Source organism: Oncorhynchus mykiss, chromosome 8, assembly GCF_057628025.1.
Source record: "Oncorhynchus mykiss isolate SJ-2025 chromosome 8, ASM5762802v1, whole genome shotgun sequence".
Lineage (NCBI taxonomy): Eukaryota > Metazoa > Chordata > Actinopteri > Salmoniformes > Salmonidae > Oncorhynchus > Oncorhynchus mykiss.
Genome location: NC_143029.1, coordinates 71891034 through 71916828, shown reverse-complemented (window position 1 = coordinate 71916828; position 25795 = coordinate 71891034). Strand labels below are relative to the sequence as shown.

The window sequence follows — 25795 nt, the reverse complement described above, 5'->3', positions numbered from 1 at the left end:
AGAAGGTAGTCCATAGTCTTTTCATAAGAATTAGGATCCCTGGTTAGAATATACAGAGTCATTATAGACATTTATTAATTGATATGTGTAGGATATGTGATCTGAGGTAACAACTAAAATGGCGTGATGGCATATGAATGCAGGTGTTATTGTATGGTATGATGTGCAATTGGGATGTACTGTATGTTTTTTGGGGTGTTTGCTTTGTTTGTTGTACTTGTATAATTGAATTATTGAATTCTATGTGGAAAGAAATATAATAAACACAATTTTTCCACAAAAATAAACTAACAATGTGGATGAACCAGAAATATCTGTTTTAGGCCAGGCCTACTGGAATTTGCCTGGGGCAACTTTAAAGCAGGCTCAACTTGCAAAACTGATCCGTTTACGTGTTCCTATACAAAAAATAACTTTGGGAGGGAGCTTTACCCCTACTCACTTCCTCACCATCAGCATGAGAAAAGATCAAGGAACCATAGAAGTGGACAAGTCTATAGGCATCTCATCAGATTCTATTCTATTTATCAGAGAGGACCAGCAGGTGTGATAGTAGAATGTCAGTCCTCTGCCTGAGAGAGATCTGCCGCAAGATGAGGAGCATCAAACAGACAGAGCTGGAGCCCCTGGTGAGACGAGCCAATCAGATTAGAACTGAAGTCACACAGGTAAGACATCACAGTGGCCTATCCTAGCCCTATATAGAACATAGAATGCTGTAAATAGAGTTAACAGTATCCCAGCGACACACGTTAACAGATTGCAGTACATTTATGGCAAAACTTTCACAGTTAGCTACTGTAATTCTATTTTACAGTACTGTACTGTAAAAAGCAATGCATTATAGGGGTTCAATGGTGTTGCACTGCACTGCTGTAAAAATACTGTATCACCTGTTTTGCTGTATATTTATAGCAGCATACTATGAATTATGGTGCAATGTTGTAAATGAGAACTTGTTCTCAACTGGCCTACCTGGTTAAATAAAAGTTAAATAAAATAAAAATTAATAAAAATGTTGTGGGCGGCGAAATAATCTCTGGCTCATGATCATATTTTGAGGCATACCTTGTATTTTGTTGAACCCATTAGTGAGAATACGGTACCCGACAGAATATACAGTACCATGCCATTTAAAAAAAATATTTGTCCTGTAAATCTACAGTAACTTTTTGGCTAATGTGCTGCCAGTAATTTACTGTAGCATACTGTGAATTATGGTGCATTGTGGGAAAATGTTGTGGGCGGTCAAAGAATCTTTGAGGCATGCGTTGTATTTTGTTGCACCCATGAGTGAGAATGTTGTACCCCACAGAATATACAGTACCATATTTTTTTTATACATATATATATTTGTCCTGTAAATCTACAGTAAGGTCCTTTTGCTCTGTTTTGCCCTTAATCCGGCCCTGCTAGTAGTCATGACAGTTTAGAAGCCTTTGTTAAGGCCTCTACAAGAACAAGTGATATAAAACCCAAAATATTTATTGGTATGCTGTAATATATAAATACATATTCACTGTTAGCAATTGGTGTAATATTATTACAATACAACTTAACAATAAAGTACTGTATTGTTTATTTGCTATATATTTACTGCATCATTCTGTAAACTATAGTGCATTGTGGAAACATTTTGTGGAAGGAGAAAGAATCAGTGACACATTAACATATATTTGTTGCAAATCAAATCAAATCAAATGTATTTATATAGCCCTTCGTACATCCGCGGATATCTCAAAGTGCTGTACAGAAAGCCACCCTAAAAACCCCAAACGGCAAGCAATGCAGGTGTAGAAAAACTCCCTAGAAAGGTCAAAACCTATGAAGAAACATAGAGAGGAACCAGGCTATGTGGGGTGGCCAGTCCTCTTCTGGCTGTGCCGGGTGGAGATTATAACAGAACATGGCCAAGATGTTCAAATGTTCATAAATGACCTTCATGGTCAAATAATAATAATCACAGGCAGAACAGTTGAAACTGGAGCAGCAGCACGGCCAGGTGGACTGGGGACAGCAAGGAGTCATCATGTCAGGTAGTCCTGAGGCATGGTCCTAGGGATCAGGTCCTCCGAGAGAGAGAAAGAAAGAGAGAAAGAGAGAATTAGAGAGAGCATACTTAAATTCACACAGGACACCGGATAGGACAGGAGAAGTACTCCAGATATAACAAACTGACCCTAGCCCCCAACACATAAACTACTGCAGCATAAATACTGGAGGCTGAGACAGGAGGGGTCAGGAGACACAGTGGCCCCATCCGATGAAACCCCCGGACAGGGCCAAACAGGAAGGATATAACCCCACCCACTTTGCCAAAGCACAGCCCCCACACCACTAGAGGGATATATTCAACCACCAACTTACCATCCTGAGACAAAGATCTCCGCCACGGCACAACCCAAGGGGGGGGCGCCAACCCAGACAGGACGATCACATCAGTGACTCAACCCACTCAAGTGACGCACCCCTCCTAGGGATGGTATGAAAGAGCCCTAGTAAGCCAGTGACTCAGCCCCTGTAATAGGGTTAGAGGCAGAGAATCCCAGTGGAAAGAGGCGAACCGGCCAGGCAGAGACAGCAAGGGCGGTTCGTTGCTCCAGAGCCTTTCTGTTCACCTTCACACTCCTGGGCCAGACTACACTCAATCATATGACCCACTGAAGAGATGAGTCTTCAGTAAAGACTTAAAGGTTGAGACCGAGTTTGCGTCTCTCACATGGGTAGGCAGACCATTCCATAAAAATGGAGCTCTATAGGAGAAAGCCATGCCTCCAGCTGTTTGCTTAGAAATTCTAGGGACAATTAGGAGGCCTGCGTCTTGTGACCGTAGCGTACGTGTAGGTATGTACGGCAGGACCAAATCAGAGAGATAGGTAGGGGCAAGCCCATGTAATGCTTTGTAGGTTAGCAGTAAAACCTTGAAATCAGCCCTTGCCTTGTCAGGAAGCCAGTGTAGGGAGGCTAGCACTGGAGTAATATGATCACATTTTTTGGTTCTAGTCAGGATTCTAGCAGCCATATTTAGCACTAACTGAAGTTTATTTAGTGCTTTATCCGGGTAGCTGGAAAGTAGAGCATTGCAGTAGTCTAACCTAGAAGTGACAAAAGCATGGATACATTTTTCTGCATAATTTTTGGACAGAAAGTTTCTGATTTTTGCAGTGTTACGTAGATGGAAAAAAGAGAGATCAGGGTCCAGAGTAACGCCGAGGTACTTCACAATTTTATTTGAGACGACTGTACATCCATTAAGATTAATTGTCAGATTCAACAGAAGTTCCTAATGTTTTGTGCACTCAGTGTACAGCCTAGGCCTATACACAACAAGCTACTTGGTTTGTAAAACAAAACACGTTCATGATTTGAATGTTTCGAACTGCAATATAATTGTTCTGAAACGCAAGCTGACCCTAAGTTTGAAATAATGCTTTCATTGCACCCATTAGTGAGAATGCTGTACCAATTGAACTGATATATTGTAGTAGTGTCCTACTAAGTTTGATGTATAGTGCCTTTGGAAAGAATTCAGACCCTTTGACTTTTCCACATTTTGTTACGTTACAGACTTATTTTTTCCCCTCATCAATCTACACACAATGTCCGATAAAGACAAAGCGAAATACATTTTGATGATTTAGTACAAATAAAAAACAGAAATACCTCATTTACATCAGTATTCAGACCTGTCTATATAAAGTCCCTCAGTGCATGTCAGAGCAAAAACCAAGCCACGAGGTCTAAGGAATTATCCGTAGAGCTCAGAGACAGGATTGTATCAAGGCACAGATCTGGGAAGGGTACCAAAGTAATTATGCAGCATTGAAGGTCCCCAAGAACACAGTGGCCTCCATCATTCTTAAATGGGAGAAGTTTGGAACAACCAAGACTCTTCCTAGAGTTGGCTGCCTGGCCAAACTGAGCAATCGGGGGAGAAGGGCCTTGGTCAGGGTGGTGACCAAGAACACTATGGTCACTCTGGCAGAGCTCCAGAGTTCCTCTGTGGAGATGGAAGAACCTTCCAGAAGGACAACCATCTCTGCAGCACGCCACCAATCAGGCCTTTATGGTAGAATGGCCAGACAGAAGCTACTCCTCAGTAAAAGGCACGTGACAGTCCGCTTGGAGTTTGCGGAAGGCACCTAAAGGAATCTCAGACCATGAGAAACAAGATTATCTGGTCTGATTGAAGTGGATTTAACAGGTAACATCAATAAGTGATTGTTAAGGGAATTTGTATCAATAATGACTAATTATGTATACATTTCAATCAGGACTGACTAATCAGAATACTATTATGTTACTGTATATGTATGAATTTTCTTTTTAATCCTAGTACTGAATATAATGTGTGTAAATATAATCAAGAATTAGAACAATGACTGTCTGTTCCTTGGTAGAAATGAATTAACTATATCGCCAGACTGGCTAGAATGCTTATCTACACAGTCTGACCTTGGCTCTAGATGATGTGGGAAGGCTTGAGAACTGTACAGCCTTTGTACCAGTGTCAAGAAGAGACGGAACAGTTTAGAAAACGCTGATGTCATTTTCAGTTTATAACCTGTGATAAAATGTATCATGGGCAGTACTCACGAGAATAAACGCATCTGGTTGACTGGTCTCTGTCCATTTTATACAAATAAGGGTCTTACAAATTCTTATGAATTGACAGAGTGTTTCATTTTAATTGGGTATTAAAACATAGAGGAATTTAATTACTGTAAACAGTGATCATAGCTTTCACCTGGATTCACCAGGTCAGTCAATGTCATGGAATGAGCAGGTGTTCCTACTGTTTTGTGCACTCAGTGTACAGCCTAGGCCTATACACAACAAGCTCCTTGGTTTGTAAAACAAAACACGTTCATGATTTGAACGTTTCGAACTGCAATATAAGTGTTCAGAAACGCAAGCTGACCCTAAGTTTGAAATAATGCTTTCATTCCACCTGCCAGCTAATTCCACCTGCCACCTGCCAGCGGGAAGAACTATGAAAATCCGACCCAATGCAGGACTCTATAGTGTTTGTTCACATTTACTTTGTTTACAAACATTGGAGTAAAACAAGCTTATATTTTAGGTTCTGATAGGGTACGACAGTTGAACTAAGCTCATGAGGCATTTATAAGTTATATTCTATTTATACATCCAAAAATGTAGGCAATGTAGCAACTGTTGATTGCCCGTTTTTATATTAAGAGAATGTTCACTAAGTGCGTTGTTGGAGCATGTATCTGTAGGCTTATGATAGTTTAAAAGAAAGTCAGCGCTGCTCTCGGATCAGCTTTCTCCATTCAAATCTTACCTTAACATTATAATTATTCCACAATACTGACTACGAGTCAGCTCTTAGAGAGCTATGACCACCTACTGTATATGTTTGCAAATAGAGGAGGCTTAGTCTATTGCTAAATCAGCCCCAAGGGCCACCAGAGGGATTTGAACATGACGCACAGAAAATACTAATAGGCTATTGGTACTATGACTTTGTGGCATTTGTGGTACAAATCCCATTCAAGTCATGGTACCAATATTAGCATTTTTCACATATCATGTTCAAATTATCTGCAAGTTGAGCTTCACAATCAATTATACTTTCGAATGATTTGGACATGATGTGTGAAAAATGCTAATATTGGTACTGAGACCAGGATTTGTGCCACAAATGCTAAAACAAAACCAAAGCATTGATTGCTATCAAATCGTGTCCAAAGACTGCTTATAGGGGAAGGAAACCAATATGTAATAACACATCCTAGATCTGAATGAATGAAATATTCTTATTAAATACTTTTTTCTTTACATAGTTGAATGTGCTGACAACAAAACCACACAAAAATTAGCAATGGAAATCAAATTTGATCAACCCATGGAGGTCTGGATTTGGAGTCACACTCAAAATTAAAGTGGAAAACCACACTACAGGCTGATCCAACTTTGATGTAATGTCCTTAAAACAAGTCAAAATGAGGCTCAGTAGTGTGTGTGGCCTCCACATGCCTGTATGACCTCCCTACAACGCCTGGGCATGCTCCTGATGAGGTGGCGGATGGTCTCCTGAGGGATCTCCTCCCAGACCTGGACTAAAGCATCCGCCAACTCCTGGACAGTCTGTGGTGCAACGTGGCGTTGGTGGATGGAGCGAGACATGATGTCCCAGATGTGCTCAATTGGATTCAGGTCTGGGGAACGGGCGGGCCAGTCCATAGCATCAATGCCTTCCTCTTGCAGGAACTGCTGACACACTCCAGCCACATGAGGTCTAGCATTGTCTTGCATTAGGAGGAACCCAGGGCCAACCGCACCAGCATATGGTCTCACAAGGGGTCTGAGGATCTCATCTCGGTACCTAATGGCAGTCAGGCTACCTCTGGCGAGCACATGAAGGGCTGTGCGGCCCCCCAAAGAAATGCCACCCCACACCATGACTGACCCACTGCCAAACCGGTCATGCTGGAGGATGTTGCAGGCAGCAGAACATTCTCCACGGCGTCTCCAGACTCTGTCACATGTGCTCAGTGTGAACCTGCTTTCATCTGTGAAGAGCACAGGGCGCCAGTGGCGAATTTGCCAATCTTGGTGTTCTCTGGCAAATGCCAAATGTCCTGCACGGAGTTGGGCTGTAAGCACAACCCACACCTGTGGACGTCGGGCCCTCATACCACCCTCATGGAGTCTGTTTCTGACCGTTTGAGCAGACACATGCACATTTGTGGCCTGCTGGAGGTCATTTTGCAGGGCTCTGGCAGTGCGCCTCCTGCTCCTCCTTGCACAAAGGCGGAGGTAGCGGTCCTGCTGCTGGGTTGTTGCCCTCCTACGGCCTCCTCCACATCTCCTGATGTACTGGCCTGTCTCCTGGTAGCGCCTCCATGCTCTGGACACTACGCTGACAGACACAGCAAACCTTCTTGCCACAGCTCGCATTGATGTGCCATCCTGGATGAGCTGCACTACCTGAGCCACTTGTGTGGGTTGTAGACTCCGTCTCATGCTACCACTAGAGTGAAAGCACCGCCAGCATTCAAAAGTGACCAAAACATCAGCCAGGAAGCATAGGAACTGATAAGTGGTCTGTGGTCATCACCTGCAGAACCACTCCTTTATTGGGGGTGTCTTGCTAATTGCCTATAATTTCCACCTGTTGTCTATTCCATTTGCACAACAGCATGTGAAATTTATTGTCAATCAGTGTTGCTTCCTAAGTGGACAGTTTGATTTCACAGAAGTGTGATTGACTTGGAGTTACATTGTGTTGTTTAAGTCTTCCCTTTATTTTTTTGAGCAGTGTATACGCCTATGCCCACACTCAGTGGTCAGTTTATTAGGTATATCAACCCATTCAGACAGTGAGTCACAAGTTTGTGACTTGCTACATAGAGATGATTGTGGACTACAGCAAAAAGAGGACCGAGCATGCCACCATTCTCATCGAAGGGGCTGCAGTGGAGCAGGTTGAGAGCTTCAAGTTCCTTGGTGTCCACATCACCAACAAACTAACATGGTCCAAGCACACCATGACAGTTGTGAAGCGGGCACGACAAAACCTATTCCCCCTCAGGAGACTGAAAAGATTTGGCATGGGTCCTCAGATCCTCAAAAGGTTCTACAGCTGCACTATCGAGAGCATGACTGGTTGCATCACTGCCTGGTATGGCAAATGCTGTGCCTGCGACCGCAAAGCACTACAGAGGGTAGTGCGAACGGCCCAGTACATCATTGGGCCAAGCTTCCTGCCATCCAGGACCTCTATACCAGGCGGTGTCAGAGGAAGGCCCTAAAAATTGTCAAAGACTCCAGCCACTCTAGTCATAGACCATTCTCTCTGCTACCGCACGGCAAGTGGTACCAGAGCGCCCAGTCTAGGTCCAAGAGGCTTTAAAACAGCTTCTACCACCAAGCCATAAGACTACTGAACATCTAGTCAAATGGCTACTCAGACTATTTGCAGCGTCCCCCCCACAGTGTACACCCTAGATGGGTGTATCTAATAAACTGGCCATTGAGTTTTTATTTGAATAATCTTTTTAACCTGTGTTTGTTTGTAACAATTACCCAAGACAATGGGAACTTTGTTTTTGTAGTCAACTTTGTTCTGAGACAGATAAACATCTTGATTCTAAGTTTAGATCGTCTGTGTATAAAGTGATGCGCAAGGGCAAAAAAGCCTCTGACAACGCACTTAGTTGTTCTACTAGTGGTTTGAGGCAGTCAGTCAGTAAATAACGAGCGTCTTCCAGTGCAACTTTAGAAACAATGGTTTTAGGAAACAGCTCGGATATTTTATAATGCTCCTACGAAGGTTCTAAAGATGAACTTAGCCTTAGGTTTTGGGAAACTGGACCCTGATCTGATGTTAGTGACCTTGATTCTCAAGTCACATGTATGCCTACTATTTCAGACATAGAATAGCTAGATATATGTTGACTTGTGCATTCAGTTCATTGCATATTCACGTGAAACACAATATAGTATACAGCTAATATATATACATGGACTCACACTGCAGTATGTCATCTGTTTCTGATAGGGAGGGAGGAAGCCCTGTAAGGATGTGATAGATGTCAGCTGGGGAGACAAACACAGAGGAGGGGTCCAACCCTTGACCTTCGTCCGACAGGTAATGTCCTCCTGACATTCAACCTTTCTGTCTGAGTGTCCACTGATAACCCTGCCTGTCTAAATATGGTGTATTTTCTGTTTTGCTTTAAACCTGTGTGTGTATGTGTATGTATGTGTTTGTGTGTGTGTGTGTGTGTGTGTGTGCGTGTGTGCGTGTGTGTGTGTGCGCGCGCCAGGTTCTTGCAGCCTGCCTCTACCCTCAGTTGATCCACAGTTACAAACTGCCAGGGGACGTTAGACAGAGGGTCCAAAGCCTGCTGGGAGCATGTGATGGGGGGAGTGTAGGTAAGGTGGACTGAAATTGGGTCCTGTTAGCTGTTAAATCCAGTATTTGCTACAAGCATTAACTGTGAATTCTTAGGGTTAAGTTTAGGCATTAACTCTGACTTTTTAATGTTAGGCATTAACTCTGAATGGTTAAGGTTAGGATAGGCTTAAAACAAAAAATTTGGCACCAGAGGCAGTTGCTCACCGCCATCACCTTAGCAAAATGAAAACTACTTGAAGGCAAGTGCTCACTGTTGCCTCTACTGGACGATTTCCACATCATCTCCCGACATGCTCAGACATGGATGGACGTTGAATACTGACTTGTATCACGGGTAACCTGGCTGGTATATGTGATGTGTGTTTACCTGTGTTTGTTCTTCTTCTCTATCTTATCAGGCTCATACACACCCACTGGTGGTATCTCTTATATACAGTGCAGTGTGTCCAACTTCATCTCTCAACGAGATGGTGGTGTACCATCGTCCCCCAAGAATATCTTCATGACCTCTGGCTCTCAAAGGTCAATAATGGTGAGAATCATCTTCACCACCATCATCATCATCACCATGTCTCTCATTCATCTTTCCCTCTCTATTTTCTGTTTTTAGCAAGTGTTGAAGATGCTGGCTGACTTCCACAATCAGGCCTCACTTCCGACAGGTGTGCTGACGGCTGTGCCCACCTACTCTTCCTTCAAAATGATGTTGCAAAGGCTCGGGGCAGTCATTGCTCCCTACTACCTAGATGAGGAGCAGGGTTGGGCAATGGAGGTGGAGGAGCTACGCAGAGCACTACAGGCCTCTAAGGATGTCTGCAACACAGTTGCCCTGTATGTCATCAACCCGGGGAATCCTACAGGTAACGTGTTGTTCCGGTTCCATGATTGTTGATACAGTAGTACTACACTATTTGTCCCTATGAAGAATGTAACGTAAACCTTTTTGCAGCCAAGTTACCTCAGCAGTATTTATGGATAGTCTCATTTGTTTTGTTGTTGCTAGGTCATGTTCAGAGCAGGAAGTGTATTGAAAAGGTGATCCGATTCGCTGCTGAGGAGAGGCTCTTCCTCATGGCTGATGAGGTGACTTCCTGTCTATATTTTCTCCTGGCAAATTGCTTATTTTCAATGACAAATATTTCACTTCCCTCTATATTGACTATGTAGTGAGTTGTTGTTCTGTCTTCCACTCACCCCTCGCTGTTTCATTCGATCCACAGGTGTATCAGGAAAGTGTGTTTGGGGAGGGCAGTGAGTTTGTCTCCTATAAGAAGGTTCTGTCTGAAATGGGGCCTCCTCTCTCTCACACAGTGGAGCTGGCCTCTTTCCACTCAGCATCCAAAGGCTTCATGGGCGAGTGAGTACTGTACAGCAGCACTGTCTGTCTTCTAAGGCAATAGACTAACGGATTCATGCATTCAACTGAAGGTGAACTGTATTAGGAGGTTTTGTAATTGACTGGTCTAAAGTTCAGAATGCCACCATGATGCATCTATTAGAATGCTGCTGGATGAATGAGACGAGGAAGGATTCAATTATCTGATTTATTTCACACACACAGCAGAGGGGTGAGGATTTTATTGGCTTGTAAGGCTGTTAGGTAGGGTTGTGGTGGTTGATTATTTCATGCAAAAAAGGAAGGCAAACAGAATATGCCACCCACTGGCATCACCATGAAAGGATTTGCTGTTTTCAGAAGGGGAAAAGGTGGTTAAATGGTAAGGTTAGGAGTGAAAAAAATCCTGAGGAGTGGTGATTTGGCAGTGAGAACAGCTGTAGAGCAATTAGTCACATCAACAGAGGAGTGGTCTTCAATACATACATACTATAGCCTACTGTACTCTAAAATGATCTGGATCGTATTACCCCATTAGCTACTTAATTAAGTAATTAGCTACTAGCCTACTACTTCTTTAGAATGGTCAAATTCCTTCAGCATGAGCGTTAGCGCAAACATGGATTAGTGCCTTAGACAATGTATGAGCTGCCAACACAAACTCAATAGGGACAAAAGTAAATAAAATAGCTGCCAGTTCCCTAAGAGATCCACTTCAGGCTTCCTATGGTGTAAAAGCCTGTACTGAAACCAGCAGGCCAGTGTTTGACCACTACTCTGTATGTCTCTCCTCCCTGCACAGGTGTGGGCTACGCGGAGGGTACGTGGAGCTGGTGAACCTTGACCCCGCCGTCATGAAGTACGCCTACACCATCTTTTCCACTGACATCTGTGCCCCTGTGACTGGTCAGCTAGCCCTGGAGCTCATGGCTAACCCTCCCAGGCCAGGGGACCCCTCATACCCGGTCTACGCCCAGGTGAGACCCATCAAAATAGATCAAACTACAGTATGACGTTAGGCTTAATAGATTGCATATGTCATGTAACATTTAGTCATAAGTAGTTTAATGATAGTGCTCTACAATCATTGAAGTATCTAAAATAAGAAATAGTTCATCAAAATCAAACAAATGTATTCCTTTCCCTATTCACAACGGCACCTCAGTGTCCCATACAATATGCTCTACCCGTGTCCTTCTTTTCCGTCTTTTCTCCCATCTCCGCCAGGAGACCCAGTCTATCCGGGCCATGCTGGTCCATAACATGAACTGGGTCCCAGAGTTTCTGAACAATATCCCAGGGATCAGCTGTCAGCCGATGATGGGAGGAGCTTTCGTATTCCCCCGGCTGTATCTACCCCAAGCAGCCATTGAGAAGGCCAAAGTTAGTCATGGGGCAAATAGTACACTGTATGGTCAGGTAGAGCACTAGAATGACTACTGCTGCTTGTCATATGGGCATTTCAAGAGACATTCACCTTTTGGAGGAAAAACATGTGATTCAACATGTGATTAATTCTAAATACTCTGGAGTTAATGATTTGATCTCTTATATATGTGAGTTTTCTGTTTTCCATTGCAGGTGGTGGGGTTGCAGCCTGACCTGTGGTACTGTAAACGGTTACTAGAGGAGGCAGGAGTGTGTGTGGGACCGGGGTGTGAGTATGGACAGAAGGAAGGCACCCACCACATCAGGTACAATCCTCTCTCTGTCAACAGCTTCTGGACATAGAAATGTCACCATAAAACACTCCAGTAGTCAATGGCTCCATATCCACTACTCATCCTATGCAAATGAACAGGGAAGCATAGCATTAGCCTCATCATTCTATTTAAATGGTTCTACTTCCCCACTGATTTGTTCTCATCTCTCTCTGTAGACTGTGTGTCATGACCCCAGTGGAGACCATGGAAGAGGTACTGAAACGCCTGAAGAACTTCCACCTGCACTTCCTCAAGGAGTTCTCCTGAAAACTGGCTTCACCTTACAGCCCAAAGATGAATAATACATTTAACTTCAGACACAATCACAGTACAGAGAAGAAAATTGCAACCAGTAACATTGTTTAACATCTTTATATTTCAACAGACCATATTTAAATAAAAAATAATGGTTAACAATACATTCATGTAATCATTATTTTGTCATCTTGACACCGTCTCGCTGTCATCTTGACACCGTCTCGCTGTCATCTTGACACCGTCTCACTGTAGTGCACAGGTCACTAGACACTCATTAACAGTCAGATTCATTCAACTTCTGCTTTTCAAAAAACAAATATACTTGAGTCCATAATCTAGTCAAACAAATGGATTTCCTCCCATATAGAGAGCAATCACAGTAGTATTTACAGTACCATGAGTTCACTCCTATTTAAATGGGGCTCTTGAAATATAGTTTAAGAGTCAAACCTTCAGGGCATGATGTATTTTCCTGAACTCCATTGTAAACTCAGTGTTCCCATTCATCTATATTTCCAAAAATTCTCATTATTTCTCCGTGTATCTCAGGTGAGGAGGACATTTAGAATGGGTAGTGAACTATGGATAGTATTGTACAGTTAACCGATATTACATGTCTTCTCAGATTTGTCAGCAGACCGTGCCTCGAGCATTTTGCATTGGTACTTTTTTCCTGACCAGAAAAATCTATGGACTCTTGCTACGGCCAGAGTTTTTTCAGGTCACAAAGCAGTACTCCATCCACAGTGTTTTTTCAGGTCACAAAGCTGTACTCCATCCACAGTGCTTTGACATTCCTTTATTCCAATGCGAGTGAATCAGTCTACCTCAGAGTCACTGTGGCCACCGTTTGGCTGGGGGTCTGTATTGGACTCAGTATTGTTCAGCAGCTCCACCAATAGCGAGATGAGCTTGCCATCCTGTGTGATGTAATTGGCTGAGCTGTGTGGGCGGAGGTTGCGGTACAGCATGGTCTGGATGGAGGAGCGTAGCTCCCACAGCAGCTCCCATGTCTGGACAGACAGCTCACAGCGTACCAGCGACCGCCCCGGGAACGCCACCTCCACACGGTCACCATTCACTGAGAGAGGCAGGAAAGTGTTAAAGAGAGGAAACAAGGAAATATCCCTTATCCTTTATAACAATTCCACTCAATAGTCATTGGTATCGATAAAGCTAGTGAGGCCCTCAACGACATATCTGTAGCGTCAGCGCAAGTCTACGTGCAGTAGTTGGTACTGTAGAGATATCACCATTCACCAACAGTTTAATGCCACTCTAGGATTCATAAAATGGTGCTGAATTGAATTATACCTCTCTCAGTGATGTCACAGTCGGTGAGCAGAAGTAGGGCGAGGGGGTGGGCTGCTGAGGAGTCTCTGATGAAGACATTACCGTTGGACTTGATTGCACTGAAGAAGGTCAGCCAGCGACTGGGAAACTGCTCCTTTCCCCTGGAATAAGACAAGAATGGGTTCTTAATAAGCACACACACACACACACCATAAAATATAGGCGAATATATGAGAACACCCACAATACATACAAAAGTATGTGGACACCCTTCAAATGAGTGGATTCGACTATTTCAGCCACACCCATTGCTGACAGGTGTATAAAATCGAGCACACAGCCATGCAATTGGCAGTATAATTGCATTGGCACTGGTAGGATGGCACCTTTACAACAAGTCCGTTGGTCAAATGTCTGCCCTTCTAGATCAGCCCCGCTCAACTGTAACTGCTGTTATTGTGAAGTGGAAATGTCTAGGAGCAACAACGGCTCAGCCGCAATGTGGTAGGCCACACAAGCTAACAGAACCGGACTGCCGAGTGCTGAAGTGCGTAAAAATGGTCTGTCCTCGGGTTGCAACACTCACTACCGAGTTCCAAACTGCCTCCGGATGCAACGTCAGTACAATAACTGTTCGTTGGGAGCTTCGTGAAATGGGTTTCCATGGCCGAGCAGCCGCACACAAGGCTAAGATCACTATGAGCAATGCCAAGAGTCGGCTGGAGTGGTGTAAAGCTCGCCACCATTGGACACGCATTCTCTGGAGTAATGAATCACGCTTCAGCATCTGGCAGTCCAACGGACGACTGGGTTTGGGGGATGCCAGGAGAACACTACCTACCCGAATGCATAGTGCCAACTGTAAAGTTTGGTGGAGGAGGAATAATGGTCTGGTGCTGTTATGGTTCGGGCTTGGCCTCTTAGTTCCAGTGAAGGGAAAACTTAACGTTACAGCATACAATGACATTCTAGGCGACTCTGTGAATCCAATTTTGTGGCAACAGTTTGGGGAAGGCCCTTTCCTGTTTTAGCATGACAATGCCCCTGTGCACAAAGCGAGCTCCATACAGAAATGGTTTGTCGAGATTGGTGTGGAAGAACTTGACTGGCCTGCACAGAGCCCCGGCCTCAACGAACACCTTTTGGGATGAATTGGAATACCGACTGCGAGCCAGGCCTAATCACAAAACATCAGTGCTGACCTCACTAATGGTCTTGAGACTGAATGGAAGCAAATCCCCGCAGAAATGTTCCAACATCTAGTGGAAAGCCTTCCCAGAAGAGTGGAGGCTGTTATAGCAGCAAAGGGTGGACCAACTCCATATTAATGCCCATGATTTTGGAATGATATGTGCGATGAGTAGGTGTCCACATACACTACATGACCAAAAGTACGTGCCCAGACACAGATCAATCACACCGTAACTAGAGGTCGACCGATTATGATTTTTCAACGCCAATACCGATAATTGGAGGACCAAAAAAGCCGATACCGATTAAATCGGCAGATTTTTTAAAATGTATTTGTAATAATGACAATTACAACAATACTGAATGAACACTTATTTTAATATAATACATCAATAAAATCAATGTAGCCTCAAGTAAATAGTGAAACATGTTCATCGCTGAAACATCTTCTACACTGCATTGCTTGCTGTTTGGGTTTTTAGGCTGGGTTTCTGTACAGCTCTTTGAGATACCAGCTGATGTACGAAGGGCTATATAAATACATTTGATTTGAATTTGGTTTAAATAATGCAAAAACAAAGTGTTTTTAAAAGTAAAAGTGCAATATGTGCCATGTAAGAAAGCTAACGTTTCAGTTCCTTGCTCAGAACATGAGAACATATGAAAGCTGGTGGTTCCTTTTAACATGAGTCTTCAATATTCCCAGGTAAGAAGTTTTAGGTTGTATTTATTAATAGGAATTATAGGACTATTTCCCTCTATACCATTTGTATTTCATTAACCTTTGACTATTAGATGTTCTTATAGGCACTTTAGTATTGCCAGTGCAACAGTATAGCTTCCGTCCCTCTCCTCGCTCCTACCTGGGCTCGAACCAGCAACACAACGACAACAGCCACCATCGAAGCAGCGTTACCCATGCAGAGCAAGGGGAACAACTACTAGAAGGCTCAGAGCGCGCGCTAACTAGCTAGCCATTTCACTTCGGTTACACCAGCCTCATCTGGGAGTTGATAGGCTTGAAGTCATAAACAGCGCAATGCTTGACGCACAACGAAGAGCTGCTGGCAAAACGGACTAAAGTGCTGTTTGAATGAATGTTTACGCGTCTGCCTCTGCCTTCCACCGCTCAGTCAGATACTTAGATACTTGTATGTTCAGTCAGATTATATGCAACACAGGACACGCTAGATAATATCTAGTAATATCATCAACCATGTGTAGTTAACTAGTGATTATGATTGATTGTTTTTTTTATAAGATAAGTTTAATGCTAGCTAGCAACTTACCTTGGCATACTGCATTTGCATCTCCTTGTGGAGTGCAACGAGATAGAGGCAGGCCGTTATTGCGTTGGACTAGTTAACTGTAAGGTTGCAAGATTGGATCCCCCGAGCTGACAAGGTGGAAATCTGTCTTTCTCCCCCTGAACGAGGCAGTTAACCCACCGTTCCTATACCGTCATTGAAAATAAGAATGTGTTCTTAACTGACTTGCCTAGTTAAAAAAAAAGGTATAAAGAAAATGTAAAATAAAGAAAATCAGCAAATTGGCACCCCAAAAAAAATACAGATTTCTGATTGTTATGAAAACTTGAAATCGTCCCTAATTAATCGGCCATTCCGATTAATCGGTCGACCTCTAATTGTAAAACACACACAAAGAGCCAATTTATGCTTGATGCGAAAATGTGGTAGGAGACTCCATATGGAGGGTGTGATGCAATTGCGGAGGCTCCGGAGGCATGCAGAGGTCAAAATGAGCTCCGTACTGCATCGCCGTGTGCCACTCAAATTTTATAACAATGCAGAGGACTCCGTAACTACCTGCCCTCCAGAACACCAGGACACCTACACCACCCGATGTCACAGGAAGGCCATAAAGATCATCAAGGACAACAACCACCCGAGCCACTGCCTGTTCACCCCACTATCATCCAGAAGGCGAGGTCAGAACAGGCGCATCAAAGCTGGGACCGAGAGACTGAAAAACAGCTTCTATCTCAAGGCCATCAGACTGTTAAACAGCCACCACTAACATTGAGTGGCTTCTGCCATACATGGAAAAAATATCACTAGTCACTTTAAACAATGGCACTTAATATAATGTTTACATACCCTACATTACTCATCTCATATGTATATACTGTACTCGATACCATCTACTGCATCTTGCCTATGCCGTTCTGTACCATCACTCATTCATATAGCTTTATGAACATGTTCTTCATCACTTTACACTTGTGTGTATAAGGTAGCTGTTGTGAAATTGTTAAGTTAAATTACTCATTGGTTATTTCTGCATTGTCGGAACTAGAAGCACAAGCATTTCGCTACACTCGCATTAACATCTGCTAACCACGTGAATGTGACCAATAAAACTTGATTTGATATAGCTCCGCATTAACATGTTTGGTTGACGGTAGGTGGGGGCGGGAGGTCCTGTATAAACACAAACTCACATCCTTGACAACTTCCTTCACAACAGCTCTGCTCCAAAAAGTGCAAGAAGTGTGAACGCCCTGACTTCTGCAGAGGCCGTAACACCGTAAACGTTGCACGGCCACTGCAGACGTCAGATTGACCATGCAGCGCTTAACACACACCTGTTGACGGAGGAGCGGTGTAGGAGCACTGGCCCACTCTGCGTACGGAAGGACAGGCTGTTGGGGCGGAAGCGACCTTTGGTCACTGCTCCCCTTTTCACCTGAGGCACAGAAACATAACAAGTGAGTCAGGATACTGAGTGCATAGTTTAAGCTATAGGAACCCGCAGACAGTCATTCTTCTGTTTGAGATTTAGATGTGTACCTGTATGAGGTTGGGGTAGAGTCCGGCCAGCAGCACAGCCTTGACCAGCTCGTCCTGGTGGCTGTGTTGGTTGTAGAGGGAGGAGGATCTCTGGCAGTCAGCTGAACGCTCCACCAGCCCAGCCTCAAGGAGGTTCTCACTGAACTGGGAAGTCAGACCTGGAACACACAAGACATCAATGATTAATAAAAACGTATGAAAATATATGGAATATGAATATCTATGGGAGACACTCAACAACCTGGGTCAGCCGGAGAACTGACTGAACCAATGACGAGGGCACGGAGTTTTACCTGGTCAGGTCACAAGGTAAGGAAAAACCCGACAACCAGGAGTTTACCCAATGTCTCCGTCTCTCTCACCATTGATGAAGCGCAGGCCGGCTCCAGACAGTGTGTATCTGTTCAAGTAGTCCTGTCTGGTCTCTCTGTCCCTCTCTTGCTGAACACTCCTCCAGCCCAACACGGCTCGACTGAACACCAGGTAATCACTGTAGCTTGAACCTCCCAGGTCTTCCTTAGCCTGGAGGGAAGGAAGTAGAAAGAGAGAGGGAGAAAGATGGAGGGGAAGAAAATATTGATAAAATGTGACAGAAAATCAACTAGTGTAATTCAAAATAAAAGACTAACTTAGATCATAAATAACAGGTAAATGCTGAAATGACCAGCAGACATTTACACTGCAATAGAAATGTGAACTTTGCAGGTTGTTATGGATCTATAATTAAAACTGCCCAAGTAGACGTGGACTAAGTCAGTGTCTGACCTTAGAGACCAGGGCTCTGTTCTGCATGCTGTTGTGGAAAGGGTCTCTGGTGAGACAGGCTGTGACTGACAGCAGGGGCAGGACACAGCGGAACAGAGCAGCAAGCACCAGCACCTTCCCCAGGCGCGGGTCACAGGACAGACAGGCTACTCTCTCCCCCAGGGGAGTCAGGGCCTCTGTCTTGTCCAGAACACCTAGGGAGAGGGAGGGGAGAGGAGTACTAAGAACAAAACACCAGTAACACACACACTTATACTTGGCCTTTTGAATGATTTGCTAAATCCCAACTCAAACAATCTGGATGAAAATGTTTTTCATCATGTGAGGACAGATCATTAGAGAGTCTCACCAATCTCTTGCAGGTTGCGAACAGCATCGGTCACAGCCTCTCGCTCTGGGCTGTCCAACACCTGCGATAAGAAATCCACTGCCTGGAGAGACCCACCAAGGGAACATCAATGTGTGACTACATGCAGAGACCTCACAATTACATTGACTGGCTCTTACACCACTACATCGTTCCTCTGTCAAATCCCTTCACCTTGCAGTGGGGGCTGTGGATCTTGGCCTGTACCACCAGGCTCTCCAGAGGGGTGCGTAGGATCTCAGGCACAGGGAAGGTCGTCATTGATTCCAGGCGTTGCCGTGGGAACAGGTGGTAGGCATGTCCGGGCTGGCATCGCCCCGCCCTCCCTCTACGCTGAGTGACGTTGGAGCGCGAGATCCAGACTGTGTCTAGACATGACACCTGGGGACCAGCAAGACAGAGGTTTGCCACACCACACCATATTATAGTCCATCACCAGTTGGATTTGCGAACCCCAGCTTGACGGCTCCTGTAAGTACTAGGAATGTTTTCCATACACAATCTTAAAAAATTGGGAACAGGGATTTTTTTAGGAGAGCACCATTTATTGTCCTCTATTGAGGTGCTTTAAGATACCGTTTCTGCATTAATGGCTATATTATCTATTCACTGTGACAGAAGTGACCGTCACCTACCTTGGTCCGTGTGTCATAGTTCTGCTCCTTCTGAGAGCCCGCGTTTACTACATGAACAATGTCGTCGATGGTGATAGAGGTCTCAGCGATGTTGGTGGCCAGGACGATCTTCCTCCGGCCCTCAGGAGGGCGCTGGAACACGGTCTGCTGGTCACCCACCGACATACTTGAGTGTACTGGACAGAGAGAACATGGGGTCACTAATATAAGAATATTTTGAAGATAAATAAACAGAGATTGAGAGGATGCGAGGACGAGAGTACCAAACTAAATATAGTACTAATGGTTAATAGGGATTTGTAAATAGGAGTTGGGTCTCAGTTCAACAGCGGTTTAGAATCTCTGGAATGTCACTCCTGAACTCAGAGCTGCGTGTACTATGTCCTCTACATTGAGTCGGGGGCAGGATACTTGTTATTTGGCCATTGGCCAAGTTGTACTGCAAGGACTTCTGATTGGTCAACCCCAGGCTAGGGGGGGGGGGGGGGGGGGTAAATGGCATCCTGTTCCTTCGTTCAGTGGGGAAAAGCTGAGAACAGGGGAGACTGAACATCTACCTCCCAGCATTACATCTTGATTTATCCTCTCTAAATAAACCTATTTTTCTCCCCCTGATTTGCTTGGGAGTTTGTTTATTGAAGAATAACAAATTGCTAACACTGACATACTTGAGTGTACTGGACAGACAGAGGAGGAGCAGAGACATTACTTTATTATGATCCAGTCTCAAGACCGTTCCTTGTGCACTACATTTTAATTAGGTTCAGAATTCTTTCCTTACTATGTCACATTGTGATCTGACCAGGAATAATACAGGTAGCATGTTGTGAATGGGCAGCAGGACAGAAACCAAAGACAGATCCCTTATCCAGTCCTTACATGGTAGGATCATTTGAGAGCCAGACTGGAAGGTTGGCTTCTCCTCTAGTCTCTTCTGGACAGCCTTAATGTCCTGCCAACCTGGTAGGAAACACAGCACTGCACCTGTAAGAGAAATCATCAATGAATTAATCAACCATCAGTTAGATCAGACCTTAGCTTGACATGGAGAGACAAGGGGAACAAAGAGTAAAACTAGGGGAGTGTTGAACTGTTGGTTACCTGGCTCTCCCTGTCTGTGGATGTGCTCTATCACATTAGCTACTAAGTCCAGGTCTGGCGTGGCATCATCCTTCTCCTAAAAAACATAGAAACACAGTCAATTTATGAACAAACATATACACCACCGTTCAAAAGTTTGGGGTCACTTAGAAATGTCCTCGTTATTGAAAGGAAATGGCAGATTTTTTATGGAAAATCTACATACAGACGCGTACAGACGCCCATTATCAGCAACCATCACTCCTGTGTTCCAATGGCATGATGTGTTAGTTAATCCAAGTGTATCATTTTAAAAGGCTAATTGATCATCAGAAAACCTTTTTGCAATTATGTTAGCACAGCTGACAACTGTTGTTCTGATTTAACGAAGCAATAAAACTAGCCTCCTTTAGACTAGTTGAGTATCTGGAGCATCAGCATTTGTGGGTTCGATTACAGGCTCAAAACGGCCAGAAACAAAGAACTTTCTTCTGAAACTCGTCAATCTATTCCATGCAAGAAACTGAAGATCTCGTACAATGCTGTGTACTACTCCCTTCACAGAACAGCGCAAACTGGCTCTAACCAGAATAGAAAGTGGAGTGGGAGGCCCCGGGGTACAACTGAGTAAGAGGACAAGTATATTAGTGTCTAATTTGAGAAACAGACACCTCAAGTCCTCAGCTGGCAGCTTAATTAAATAGTACCCGCAAAACACCAGTCTCAACGTCAACAGTGAAAAGGTGACTCCGGGATGCTGGCCTTCTAGACAGAGTTGCAAAGAAAAAGCCATATCTCAGACTGGCCAATAAAAATAAAAGATTAAGATGGGCAAAAGAACAGACACTGGACAGAGGAACTCTGCCTAGAAGGCCAGCATCCCAGAATCGCCTCTTCACTTTGAGACTGGTGTTTGGTGGGTACTATTTAATGAAGCTGCCAGTTGAGGACTTGTGAGGACTTGTGTCCTCTTACTCAGTTGTGCACCGGGGACTCCCACTTTCTATTCTGGTTAGAGCCAGCTTCTTCAGTTTCTTGGCAATTTCTCGCATGGAATAGATTGAAGAGTTTCAGAAGGAAGTTCTTTGTTTCTGGCCATTTTGAGCCTGTAATAGAACCCACATGTGATGCTCCAGATACTCAACTACTCTAAAGGAGGCCAGTTTTATTGCGTCTTTAAAATCAGGACAACAGTTTTCAGCTGTGCTAACATAATTGCAAAATGGTTTTCTAATGATCAATTAGCCTTTTAAAATAATAAACTTGGATTAGCTAACACAACGTGCCATTGGAACACAGGAGTGATGGTTGCTGATAACGGGCTTCTGTACACCTATGTAGATATTACATAAAAAAAATCTGCCGTTTCCAGCTACAATAGTTATTTACAACACTAACAATGTCTACATTGTATTTATGATCAATTTGATGTTATTTCAATGGACAAAAAAAAGGACATTTCTAAGTGACCCCAAATTTTTGAACGGTAGTGTACATATGAAAGAAAACAGGCAGGAATGTACAAGCGCCGTCAATTATTGAAAACTACTAACGTCCACCCCTCAGCAGTTATCACCTTACTCACCCGTCCCTGCAGGTCTGTCCTTGCCGGGGGTGGCGGTGGTCTCCCCATCTCCCTAAGGACCTCCTCCAGGTACCGATCCCTGACAGGGTGCATGAACCCGGGAACACTGACCACAGGGCAGTCCCCGAAGTACTGGGCCAGCCTCTGGTTATCCCCTGTGGCGCTCATCAGCACGACGCAGAGGTTGGGGTTGTCCCTTAGGGCGGGTCGCAGCAGGGCCAGCAGCAGGTCCGTATTGACGTCCCTCTCGTGGACCTCATCCACCACCACATGGCTAACCCCCCTCAGGGAGGCGTTACCCTGCAGCTTCCTCAGTAACACCCCCACCGTCATGAAGAGAAGGGCCCCACCGCTGTGCTCCGGGGGACGGCTCTCCAGACGCACCTAGAGGGTGGCGGGGTCATGGGAGAGTGAGTGACAGCGCAAATGTCCAATGAACGAGAGAAGTTGACCTACAGTAGAGGGAGTGACAGCTCAAATGTTAGTAGGGCGGGACGATACCAGTATCGCAAAAAAAATGTTGATGGCAAAAACGTAAACACGAAGCAAACCGAACTCTTCGGTCTTTTAAAATCTTGCTGTCTGTAAAATATTGTGTGCTACAGCTTGGAAAATAAATACATGTGACTGAATGACAACATAATGTCGTGTTTCCAACATCAGGGCCATTTTCCTAGAGGTTAAATCCAATTCATGTTTTGTTTCCTTGCCAGGATACTAACGAGTATTGCAATAATGGTATTGTACCGGCCCTAATGGTTAGTTAGTCTGTGATTCTGGTGACAACAGCATTTGATCTAATTATAAACAGCATGCTCCCTGTAACTCACCTGATACCCTACAGAGCGTTTGAGGGCGGGGCCCATCTCGTGGGCAACACGGTGAGCCACTGACACAGCGCTAATCCTCCGAGGCTGGGTGACCAAGATGTTACACTCCGCTCCCTCCCCTCCCCGCACACGCCCCTCCAGAAGGAAGCGCGGGATACGCGTTGTCTTGCCACATCCCGTCTCCCCAGCAACCACGATGACCCTGGAGGACTCCACCGCTGACACAACGCGTTCCCGGTGGGAGTCGACTGGGAGCTCCACCCCCAGGCCAGGCCCTGCCCTCTCCCACTCCTCCTGTAGGTCGGAGCTCAGCTGCTCGGCCTCCTGGGTAGAGAGGGGCCGGTATGGCCTGCCTGTGATGGCGTCTGTGACGAGGTCCTCTTCCTCCTCTTCGTCCTGCTGGTTCAACCTTTGCTGGCTTCTCTCCTCCTCCTCCTCCCACAGCTTCTGCATCTCTGTCGCCACTGGATACTGGACAATTCAAGACATGAGCACAAACAGAGGCAATGAAGTAAATTCCTGGCCAATGTCGTTAGCTACACAGCCTGATTTTCCAGTGTTGATGATGCAGGATAACCAACCTGTGTGAGGTATTCTCTGGTGCTATGCTCCAAGTACTCGGGTATCTCCAGATGGCAGGGCTCTCTGTCTCTCTGCCCCGCCTCACGCATCTCCTCCTTGTGGTACTTAGCATGGGTCAGAGGTTGGTTGTCCTCATCTAGCAGCTCCATTTCCTGGAGAGAGTATAGACAAAGTTGAGCATTGAGCACCAAACGGAACAAAATGGATGCAAGACACCTATAGTTGTATTCCTTTGCAAAATATGTTTTAACATAAACGTTCCTTTCCATGCGTTAATGAACACAACCCTGGTATGGGAATGCATGTTTGAAAACAGAATCTAACAGACATATTATAAACAAATGCATGATTAATTCTCTGTGCTCTTTCATCTGTGGTCCTCACCTTCAGTTTGAGACAGGCCAGTGCAGCAGCTCTCCTCTCTGCCTCGACTCTGCGAAGAGCCGAGGCCACAAACGTAATCTCCTCTGGCCATCGCATGGTCAGCTCACATCTCTTCATCTTACCGCCCACCGTCTTGTACTGTACCAGTTCCTGTAGAGGAGAACGGGAGAGTGAGTGACAGTTCAGAGATAAGTGACTTAGCTTTAGACAGGTTGTATGATAGCTTATAACAAGTGTTATGACAGGCTGCATTATGGCGCATGATGGACCTATAGGAGACAGAGACTGTTACTGACCCTGAATCTGTTGGAGGACGTGGCCACCTGGATGACCCTGGTCAGCAGAGCTTTAGGGTTTACGAACATGGAAAGAGCCTGGGAGAGCTCAGAATTCTCCTCAGGTGCCCTGTATACACTGACATGTGCAGCACAATAAACCAAACCATCAACTAAAAGTTAATCAGGTCCCCTGCAAAATCAGCAAAGTATAAGCCATAATACATTGGTAATGAGTAGGATCCATAGTAACAGGAGGATTGTAATACCTTGATTGTATGTGAGGTTCCAAGGATCCATTCTGGAGGTCTCTTCTAGGCACATGGACATCTGTCCACCGACACTCCTCCAGGTCCTGTAAGGCTGACAGTGGCGGTCCTCGCCCTCGTCCCACACTCCTCCTGGCCACCTGATTGTCTGGACCCAGCACACCCATCTCCTGCAGTGATGAGAGGGAGAGAAAGAAGTGAGAGACACTGACAAAAGCATTGCACAATACTCCTGGTACAAAGTGAGACAGGTCCTGCTGTAATTATTTAAGGGTAGGGCTTTTCTCTTACCCTCAGCTTGTGACAGGCAGCAGCAGCAGCGTATCGTTCAGCATCAATCTTCTTGCGAGCAAAGCCCTCCACCTCCATCTTGCTGGGCCAGAGGAGTGTGACAGTGGCTCTCTGAAAACAGACACGTATAGCAACAGTGAAACCATTCTTAGACAATGGACTTTGTTTGGGAAAAGGCATCATCTGTCAAACAAGATGTGTTGCAATCACAGGTGGCTGGTGGCACCTTAATTGCGGAGGACCCGCTCATGGTAACAGCTGGAACGGTATCAATCACATCAAACACTTAAAAATAGATATCTTTTTAAATGTAACCTTTATTTAACTGGGCAAGTCAGTTAAGAACAAATTCTTATTTACAATGATGGCCTACACAGGCCAAACCCGGACAACACTGGGCCAATTGTGTGCCACCCTATAGGACTCCCAATCACGGCCGGTTGTAATACAGCCTGGATTCGAAACAGGATGTCTGTAGTGACGCCTTTAACATTGAGACGCAGTGCCTTAGACCGCTGCGGCACTCTGAATTTCCATTTTCATTCCAGCCATTATTATGAGCCGTCCTCCCCTCGCCAGCCTCCTGTGGTTGCAATAGTCCACCTAATGCCTTGTCTCTCTGACCTTGAGACCCCCATCCTCTGTGCAATGGTACTGGATGTGTTGGGAGAGGTCAGACACCCCAAGCGACCGGGATATGGTGGTAAACAGCAGGCTCTTCGGTTCAGGGAACTCTTTCAGCAGCTCACTACCTGATATGAATGATGAAAGACGGAGGTCAATTACTCAGCTAGCTATCTTGACAACTTAGCAAGATATCATTGTCATACAACTTGAAATAGAGACATGTAGATAACTAGTTCATGGCAATGTAAGCAACTTTTCGGTCAGTAAGCTAGCTAACTTTTAATGACGATTACTTCTGAACGTATGTCTCAAGGTGCTTTTCTCCGGCTTGGACCTAGCACCAGTCAACTCAATTCAACAGCATTTCTCACTCACCCCGTCTTGTCTGGCCCGCTGACGCTGCAGTGTCCTGATTGCTCTTGGCTTTTGTCTTGTACCACCGGACCCGATTGTAATTGTGTCCAATTGTGTTCCCTGTATCCAAAGATTTCCCAAGGTTACACAACGCTCTGAGTCGCACGAGTACTGAACCGGGCAGCGCCATGTTTGAAATACAAACGCCGGCTGCTTCGCACTTCCTTAGTGACAGCACGAAATAGGTAATGACACGTGCATACACTGCCA

General features: G+C 44.9%; 2 protein-coding genes across 2 annotated transcripts; one reads left to right on the top strand and one right to left on the bottom strand.

Moving 5' to 3' along the window:
• The first annotated feature begins 465 nt into the window (after positions 1 to 465).
• Positions 466 to 12348, top strand: LOC110530971 (alanine aminotransferase 2). The gene is made up of 11 exons (XM_036986070.2): positions 466 to 668; positions 8531 to 8620; positions 8799 to 8907; positions 9289 to 9422; positions 9501 to 9750; positions 9894 to 9973; positions 10111 to 10247; positions 11029 to 11203; positions 11454 to 11609; positions 11808 to 11920; positions 12106 to 12348. Exons 1-11 carry the CDS (start codon positions 558 to 560, stop codon positions 12194 to 12196), a joined length of 1446 nt encoding a protein of 481 aa, XP_036841965.2. The 5' UTR covers positions 466 to 557; the 3' UTR covers positions 12197 to 12348.
• Positions 12283 to 25795, bottom strand: dhx30 (DExH-box helicase 30). The gene is made up of 20 exons (XM_021613516.3): positions 25547 to 25795; positions 25169 to 25296; positions 24545 to 24655; positions 24254 to 24423; positions 24006 to 24123; positions 23710 to 23859; positions 23325 to 23477; positions 22744 to 23214; positions 21914 to 22297; positions 20350 to 20425; positions 20128 to 20232; positions 19249 to 19424; positions 18788 to 18994; positions 18596 to 18677; positions 18247 to 18440; positions 17844 to 18003; positions 17482 to 17639; positions 17277 to 17377; positions 13502 to 13641; positions 12283 to 13268 (listed from the first exon to the last, which is right to left on the bottom strand). The coding sequence occupies exons 1-20, from the start codon at positions 25713 to 25715 to the stop codon at positions 13006 to 13008; spliced, it is 3516 nt and encodes a 1171-aa protein (XP_021469191.3). The 5' UTR covers positions 25716 to 25795; the 3' UTR covers positions 12283 to 13005.

What these genes read in the sequence shown, in the direction of transcription:
- LOC110530971 (XM_036986070.2), top strand. Translation starts at nt 558, where the DNA reads ATGTCAGTCCTCTGCCTGAGAGAGATCTGCCGCAAGATGAGGAGCATC. An exon ending in CAACCCGGGGAATCCTACAG is followed by an intron (nt 9,751 to 9,893) that starts GTAACGTGTTGT and finishes TGTTGTTGCTAG; the next exon opens with GTCATGTTCAGAGCAGGAAG. An exon ending in CAGCCATTGAGAAGGCCAAA is followed by an intron (nt 11,610 to 11,807) that starts GTTAGTCATGGG and finishes TTTCCATTGCAG; the next exon opens with GTGGTGGGGTTGCAGCCTGA.
- dhx30 (XM_021613516.3), bottom strand. Translation starts at nt 25,715, where the DNA reads ATGGCGCTGCCCGGTTCAGTACTCGTGCGACTCAGAGCGTTGTGTAAC. An exon ending in AACGCTCTGTAGGGTATCAG is followed by an intron (nt 22,298 to 22,743) that starts GTGAGTTACAGG and finishes GCCACCCTCTAG; the next exon opens with GTGCGTCTGGAGAGCCGTCC. An exon ending in CTCTCAAATGATCCTACCAT is followed by an intron (nt 19,425 to 20,127) that starts GTAAGGACTGGA and finishes CTCTCTGTCCAG; the next exon opens with TACACTCAAGTATGTCGGTG.